We start from the raw sequence: 8,869 nt of genomic DNA, 5'->3' as shown, positions 1-8,869 counted from the left end.
AAAAAAACAACAACCAGACAGGAGTTTCCTTAGGAATTTACAAAACCCTATTTATGAAAATATTTTTTTGCTATTTATTTAATTTTTTGGAGTGTGTGTTAAGATCTTTTGTCATCCAAAGTGTAGAGGTATTTGAGCTGTGGACTTTTCTTTGATAAGAGGGGAAGGGAGGTATATGTTCAGATGGCTGAACACTAGCAGCTCGGGATTGTAGCTCCCAGTGAAAGCGCAGAGAACGAGAGGACACCACACTTTCAGACGAATTTTTGTTGCTCACGGACCAGGAGATTCCCAGTGGAGGAGCCCCACGGGTCGCCAGTGCAACTTTTGTGGCCAGCGAGGCAGTTTTGACGGCCTCGGAAGAGATATAGTCTTAAACAATGCCATTAATAACTAGAAAGCACATATACCTCCCTTCCCCTCTTATCAAAGCAAAGTCCACAGCTCAAATACCTCTACACTTCGGATGACAAAAGATCTTAACACACACTCCAAAAAATTAAATAAATAGCAAAAAAATATTTTCATAAATAGGGTTTTGTAAATTCTTAAGGAAATAGGTACAACCAGTAAAAAAACTGGAGATGACCCTTCCTTGCTAATCATTTTTGTCCTGCCATCACGGACTTTCCCGTTTGCCTAGGTCCTGATATGCTAATGATACAATATAATCATGAATGCCTGGAAGCATAAAGATCCTCTCTGAAAAGTCCTAATAAAAATTAGGCTGGGCTCAGTAGCTCATGCCTGTAATCCCAGGACTTTGGGAGGTCAATGTGGGAGATCACTTGAAGTCAGGGATTTGAGACCAGTCTGGACAATATGGTGCACCCATCTCTACTAAAAAAAATTAGCTGGGAGTGGTGGCACCCACCTGTAATCCCAACTACTTGGGAGGCAGAGGCAGCAGAACTGCTTGAACCTGAGAGGTGGAGGTTGCAGTGAGCTGACACTGTGGCACGCACTCCAGCCTGGGCAACAGAGTGAGACTCCATCTTAAAAAAGAAATCCTTAAAAAGTAGCCCCACTAGGCCGGGCACAGTGGCTATTGCCTGTAATCCCAGCATTTTGGGAGGCTAAGGTGGGAGGATCACGGGGTCAGGAGTTCGAGACCAACCTGAGGTTGTGGTGAGCCGAGATTGCACCACTGCACTCCAGCCTGGGTGACGGCGCAAGACTGTGTCTCAAAAAAAAAAAAAAAAGATAGCTCCACTAACAAAATAACACAATTATAGATATTTATGTCTGATGGCCAGTTTATTATAGACTGGCAATTTATTATGATAAGCCCCTAGTTATAAACACCACTCAGGTAGAAAAGCACTCCATCTAGATGTTAAATTTACTGTTTGCTGAAAGTATATCTTTTTTTTTTTTTTTTGAGATGGAGTCTTGCTCTGTCTCCCAGACTGGGGTGCAGTAGCACGACCTCAGCTCACTGTAACCTCTGCCTCCCCACTTCAAGTGATTCTCCTGCCTCAGCCTCCTGAGTAGCTGGCATTACAGGCATGTACCACTATGCCTGGCTAATTTTTGTATTTTTAGAAGAGACGGTGTTTCACCATGTTGGTCACACTGGTCTTGAACTCCTGAACTCAAGTGATCCACTTGCCTCAGCCTCCTAAAGTGCTGAGATTACAGGCATGAGCCACCATGCCTGGCCTGAAAGTATATCTTGAATTCTGTGGGATAAAATGTATTTATATGATAGATGTTCCAAAGAGAAAGAGTTCATAGTAGTAGAAAGATGGAAAACACAGTGATTATATTAGAAACAAGGTCTTGCTCTGTCATCCAGGCTGGAGTGCAGTGGCATGATCACAGATCATTGTAGCTTTTACCTCCTGGGCTCAAATGATTCTCCCATCTCAGCCTCCCAAGGAGCTGGGACAACAGGGATACACCACCATGCCTGGCTAATTTTTTAAGTTTTTTTTTGTTTAGCAATGTATTGAAGTATAAGTGAAGTATAAAAATAGATGAAAAGAGCACAATGTTAAACTTGTTAATGTAAGTCTCATTTTTCTGTAAGCTTATAATTTTTCATATTAAAAAGTAAAAAAAAAAAAAAAAACCCAACAAAACAACAAAACAAACAATAAAAACCACGGTATTACTGTTTTGGTTTGCTGGTCACTAGAGTAACAGTGGCATTTTCCCTGGTAACTGGCCACCAGGATAGCTGTTCCATTTATTCCTTGTACAGGAATAAGATGATAGAGAAGAATGGTGTTTTATTTGCTCTATGTAAAATTTATCTCTATAAATCTAGAAATATCATTATGTCCACAATACTATCTTGTCTCAAACTACTTTGCCCTTCTTTCCTTTGCTTCACCCACTATACAAACCCCCAAACAGAACAACAACCCAGCTAACTGCATGCCAATACTGTCATGAATACTCTTGTAGAAAAATCACAAAGTGGCATATTTATTTAATCATTACCATCCTCAACATTTCCTGGTGATCTTGATTTCTACAGTCTAAACTTTCTCTCATGTGCTACAAGGACTATTTTAAACATTTTTTCTTCAAATTTGGAAACATACCATCTCTCTACTACTCAGTAGATAATCTTGCCTCTCACAGAGAAAACTGAAGCATACAGCAGATTTTTTACTTCCTGCCATCTACAAAAAAAGATGTGCAAATTTACCTATAGCTGTACTCATAATCTATTCCTTCTTTCCTTTATAATGAAGAGGTCCCTTTTAAAAATCAACGGTCAGGCCAGGCCCCATGGCTTACGCCTGTAATCCTAGCACTTTGGGAGGCAGATAGCTTGAGCCCAAGAGTTTGAGACAAGCCTGGCCAACATGGTAAAATCCTGTATCTACAAAAAATAGAAAAATTAGCCAGGCATGGGGGTGTGTGCCTGCAGTCCCAGCTACCTGGGAGACTAAGCGGGGAGCCCCAGAGGTCAGGGTTGCAGTGAACTGAAATCGTGCCGCTACACTCCATCCTGGGGAACAGAGACACACCCTGTTTCAATAAAATATAAAATAAATAAACAATAAAATAAAATAAATACAAAAAATAAATACAACCAAAGGTCAATCTCCTTTACTTATAAAAGTTTTTATCTTTTTTCTCACCTCCTTAGGAGCCTTCTAACATTAATTATCAACCTCTCCTTAATCTTTAACCTCTCTATTAAATATTACAATATTTAACCATGACCAACTATCTCATACTAAGAAACAAAAACAGGCCAGGCATGGTGGCGTGCCTGTAGTTCCAGTGTTTGGGAGGCTGAGGCAGGAAGACAGTTTGAGCCGAGGAGTGCAAGGCTGCAGTGTGCTATGAGCGTATCTGTGAATGGCCACCATACTCCAGCCTGGACAAGACAAGAAGACCTTGTCTCTAAAACAAAACAAAACAAAACCAAAAAACCCTTCCAGGGTTTTGTACCCCACTAGTATTATGAGTCATTATGTCTATGTCACCCTTATAGACAAACAAAGAGTTGCCTACAATCTGTTTCTATTCCCTGATATTCTAATCATTTCTTAATTTTTTTTTTTTTTTTTTTTTTTGAGACGGAGTTTCGCTCTTGTTACCCAGGCTGGAGTGCAATGGCGCGATCTCGGCTCACCGCAACCTCCGCCTCCTGGGTTCAGGCAATTCTCCTGCCTCAGCCTCCTGAGTAGCTGGGATTACAGGCACGCGCCACCATGCCCAGCTAATTTTTTGTATTTTTAGTAGAGACGGGGTTTCACCGTGTTGACCAGGATGGTCTCGATCTCTTGACCTCGTGATCCACCCGCCTCGGCCTCCCAAAGTGCTGGGATTACAGGCTTGAGCCACCGCGCCCGGCCTCATTTCTTAATTTTTAAAAAGCTGTTTTAACATTTCACAAGTTTCCATTAATCGAATCATTTCTTAACCAATTCAAATTGGGTTTCTTCTGCTGCCATCATTCTTTACCCCAACCCCCACTTCTACCAGCTCCCTCTCCAGCATTCTTACCTCGCCCATCTTCTCAACAGCAGTTAACAACTGAGATTTCCATCCTTCTTGAAACACTCTTTCTCTCTTGGCTTCCAAGATCCCATATTCATTCATTCTTTTTTTTTTTTTTTTTTTTGAGACAGAGTCTTGTTCTGTGGCCCAGGCTGGAATGCAGTGGGGTGATCTCGCTCACTACCACCTCTGCCTCCCAGGTTCAAGCGATTCTCCTGCCTCAGCTTTCCAAGTGGCTGGTACTACAGTTGCCCACCACCACACCTGGCTAATTTTTTGCATTTCAGTAGAGATGGGGTTTTACCATGTTGCCCAGGGTGATCTTGAACTCCTGCTTTGGACTCCTAAAATACTAGGCAATCCACCTGCTTTGGCCTCACAAAGTACTAGGATTACAGACATGGGCCACTGTGCCCAGCCCCCTATATTCTTTAGATTTTTCCTCTTATTTGCTTCTCAATCTGCTTTGCCAGTTCTTACTCCCCTGGTTGATCCTTAAATGTTGGCACGCCTCACATCTCTGTCCTAGGCCTTCTCTTTTTTTCTCATACCATATTTTATCTGTACACCAAAATTGTTCCACTATCGAACAATTTATCCAACATTTTCAGTTGGAGAGACGCCTCAGAAAGCAGCTCTAACAGTCCAGGGCTAATCTTATATCTTCCTTCTGTTCTACTCTTCTGTTTCAATAAACAGTTACGGCTAGGTGCAATGGTGCACACCTGTAATTCCGAACACTTTGGGAGGCCAATGTGGGAGGACTGCTTGAGACCAGGAGTTTGAGGTCACCCCAGGCAACATGGCAAAACCCTGTGTCTACTAAAAACACAAAAATTATCCAGATGTGGTGGTGTGAGCTTGTAGTCCCAGCTACTTGGGAGGCTAAGGTGGAAGGATCGATTGATCCTGGGAGGTCAAGGCTGCAGTGAGCTGTGATCATGCCACTGCACTCCCGCCTGGGCAACAGAGTCAGACCCTGTGTCAAACAAGCAAAAAGCAGCTCCCCACCATTCATCCACATCCACAACCCAGAAATCATTCTTTATTTTTCACACACAATCACCAAATCTGGTTGATTACATTTTCTCATTTTCTATGTCTTTGAAATCTGTCTACTCTCCATTCTTTTACCATCCTAGTCCACGTCACTATAATCTCTCAATTGGCTCCTGGAAAGAGTCTCCTAACTAAATCCCACATTCACTTTTGGCTCAAAGTCCAAAGCACCTTAATGTGCAAGGAGCAGGAAGATACATACCACTAGTGATATACTGTCTAGTCACAGACTAAGATTTACTGAGAAAAACTTAAAAGCAGAGAAATAGCAGACTCCACACATTCCTTGAGTTACTATTATCTCATAGAAAGGTGTTTTTAGTTCAGACTTCCCCAACCATATAAGAAGATTGAGAATACCTAGCTGACCAGTGAAGGACTTCCTGGTAGGAGATATGGTCAATAGAAAAGGAAGCATCTGGGAAGCTGCATAACAATCACCAATGACAGCCAAAAACTTTGTTTCCTCACTGAGCTATCTCATTTCTGCTCACTCTTGAGCCAGAGAGAAGAAAAAGAACCAAGGGCTATTTCTCCTCTTGAGACTTTACAAGATCTAGTGCCTGCCTATCTATTTAGCCTTTCTTCATTCCTTTTATTCAGCCTCCAAAGTAGCTGGGATTACAGGCACCCACCAGCATGCCTGGCTAATTTTTGTATTTTTAGTAGACACAGGGTTTTACCATGTTGGCCAGGCTGGTCTTGAACTCCTGACCTCAGGTGATCCACCCCCTTCAGGCTTCTTAAGTGCTGGAATTACAGCCATGAGCCACTGTGCCTGGCCTCAAGTATCATTTTAAATGTGACCTTCTCAAAGAAGTGTTTCCTGATACTCCCTAAGTTATAAGTCCTGATAAAAGCAACTAAGGTGTAAGTCCTGATAAAAGCATTCACAGCTTGTGGTAAGTATCCTTAACAAAACATATCTCAATAGAAATAAATGAATAATTATTTCTGTAATTGTTTAATATCTGCCCCTTGTCAAACTAGGAGGTCCTTAATAGGCAGAAACCATAGCTGCCTTGCTCATGGCAGACTCCTACTACTAGTGAGTACCCAGACATGATACATTCTCAGTAAATATTCATTAAATAAGTGAATAAATCCTAGACTTGAAAGGTAAGGTTAAGTAAGAAGTAAAATGATTTAGCAGTATTCACCATGTAGCAATAATTCTGATCTTGAGGTCCTTTGGCCTGAGATTTCTGAGGAGTGTGGCTGACTCTGGGCCCATTTCTGACATACATCTAGCTAAAATTAAACAAATGAGCTGTTGCTATAACTAAGACAGGAATGGGAGAGCAAGGGCTTTAGGTTATTCTTAAATAAGGAAACAAATCATCATTTTATACTACTCTGTGTAATTCATCGACTAAAGTGTTGAAGAAAATATGAAGATGTAATTCACGACTTTAATAAGCTACTTTCACTTGGAAAAAAAATGACACATTTACATGGGAAGAAAACTGGTAACTAGGTATTAACTAATAAGAGCTAAAAAAAAGATGATGTAGCCAATAACAGCTACAGGATGGTTAGACAATGGTACTCCGCCTTAGCCGCACATTAAAATCACCTGAAAAGCACTGAAAATTAATGATGCTCAGATCCCACCTCCAAAGATTCTCATTTAATGAAGTTGGTGGTAGGTTCTGGGTATCGGCATTTTTAAAAAAAGCTTCTCATATAGTTATAGCATACAATTTGGGTTTAGAATCACTGGTTTGCGGAGAGAAGAAGTACCTTTACTAAGGAGTTAGTATTTGAAATGCTTCTTAAAGGATAGGAAAAATTTGGACAGGCAAAAAAGAATGAGAAGAGCTTTCCAAATAGGGATTAAGGAGTGAGATAAGGCAGTGAAGTGCAGAATTTAGAAGGTATAATGTGTGTATGGGATGGAGGGTTATCAGTGAATAGACACCATTTTGGCTGTAGTAAAGTGTTGGCAAATAGAACATATCTTGTATTTTTACCCCTTATGCATGAAGTGCTACTGAACATTTCTGGTGTATTACTGACGGCATCAGAAAAGTATTCTACAGTACTAGTGAAGAAATCTAGATATAAGTTGAGAAACTTATGAACTGATAGCTATAAAAACAAAAAGGATGGATATAAGAGAGAAAAAGGGTAAACCAGTAAATGTTTTTCACAGAGAATCATAAATGGCACTGTAAGAAGAATTTAAAGCTACACATTATTGAAGAATTTACTGTCTGGTCACATTAAAGTTATCAAACTTTAATAATAGCAAACATTATCATAAAGGCAAATCATCAAAATAAATACAAAAATTTATTTATTTTAAATTCCTTTAGCATTGAAACATAAACTTCCATCATTAGACGTCATCCTAGTTCTGGCGGGGCACAGTGGCTCATGCCTATAATCCCAGCACTTTGGAAGGCTGAGACAGCCGGATCACCTGACGTCAGGAGTTTGAGATCAGCTTGACCAACATGGAGAAACCCCGTCTCTACTAAAAATACAAGATTAGCTAGGAGTGATGGCACATGCCTGTAACCCCAGCTACTCGGGAGGCTGAGGCAGGAGAATAGCTTGAACCCAGGAGGTGGAGGTTGCTATGAGCCGAGATTGTGCGATTGCACTCCTGCCTAGGCCACAAGAGCAAAGCTCCATCTCAAAAAAAAAAAAAAAAAGTCATCATCCTAGTTCTATCTCTAGGGTTTATCTTTTTATTTTCTTAGAAAGAAAATAAAAAAATATTTCTTAATGCAATGATCTGTGAAAAAGAATTTAAAAAACAAAGTGATTTGAGGTAACACTTCAATTGTTAATCCATCCCATCTTTAAGTACAGTATTTAATAATTACCTTCATAATTTGATGGTTAAGAAATATTATGCTAAAATCTTTTATAAGCAGACCAGAAGACATCTCTAAATCAAGCTCCTTTGTTTTAGGATAATGATTAAATAGCTATTTCTATATCATACCTTGTATTTGGTCATGGTGCTAAAATGATTATTCCGAAAGAACACACAAAGTTCTCCTTCCTGAACCGTTGAAGTTAGTTCACATAATCCATGGTATGTCAGTTGAGTGGCTGTGTTATTTAGAAACTGCTCAGCTACAAAGCCTGTAGAACCAATGCATAATATTAGATAGAAGAATAATTTCAAAATTAACAAGTTATTCTTTTTCTATTTACAGTGTATTCCAAGTATGGAAAAAGGCAAATTATTATAATACTTTCCCTACTACTTCATGATGGCTCCAAATTAGAGATTTGTCTTTTTAATTTTGCTATGAAGTATGTGTATATAGACATTCCCATCCTGAAGAAACAGTTAAGTCAAATTCTTTTTTATAAACAAATGCATTTACTTATACTATATGCACTATCACAAAGGATTTCAAGCAGGCTGCAGTAAAAAAGCAGACACAATAAAACTAAAACCCATCAAAGCAAATAACAGAACAGTTGTTAGCAATTTTCAAGAGGTAGGAAAGAAAAATGTCAGTTAACAGCTACCTCCCCAATAGCAAGGTGTTTTCAAATTAAAAGTAGCCTTAACAAATTGAGTAGCTTAAGATTTCACAAAAATCCTAGACAGGCCCCGGTGGAGAAGCTGAGGTCAACATCAGATTTGAAATATTTAAAGTGAATACAAAACTATTTCAGCAATGCAGACAATTAAGTGTGTTGTTGTGGGCGATGGTGCTGTTAGTAAAATATATCTCCTGATATCCTACACGACAAATAAATTTCCGTTGGAATATGTGCCAACTGTTTTTTGACAACTATGCAGTCACAGTTATGATTCATGGAGAGCCATATACTCTTTGACTTTTTGATACTGCAGGGCAAGAGGATTATGACA

The 8,869-nt window shown here is 39.7% G+C and overlaps 1 protein-coding gene across 2 annotated transcripts in view; it reads right to left on the bottom strand.

Moving 5' to 3' along the window:
* MINDY2 (MINDY lysine 48 deubiquitinase 2) overlaps nucleotides 1-8,869 on the bottom strand; it is a 101,963-nt gene that overhangs the window by 25,139 nt on the left and 67,955 nt on the right. For both annotated transcript variants that reach the window (XM_017531894.2, XM_017531895.2), the window contains exon 6: nucleotides 7,982-8,124. In XM_017531894.2, the coding sequence (XP_017387383.1) occupies nucleotides 7,982-8,124 (143 nt within the window). The remainder of the gene's footprint in view (nucleotides 1-7,981; nucleotides 8,125-8,869) is intronic.

The sequence above is a fragment of the Cebus imitator genome, unplaced genomic scaffold (assembly GCF_001604975.1).
Source record: "Cebus imitator isolate Cc_AM_T3 unplaced genomic scaffold, Cebus_imitator-1.0 Scaffold74, whole genome shotgun sequence".
Classification (NCBI taxonomy): domain Eukaryota; kingdom Metazoa; phylum Chordata; class Mammalia; order Primates; family Cebidae; genus Cebus; species Cebus imitator.
Note: the sequence above shows the minus strand (reverse complement) of the source record. Positions and strands in the feature narration are given on the sequence as shown.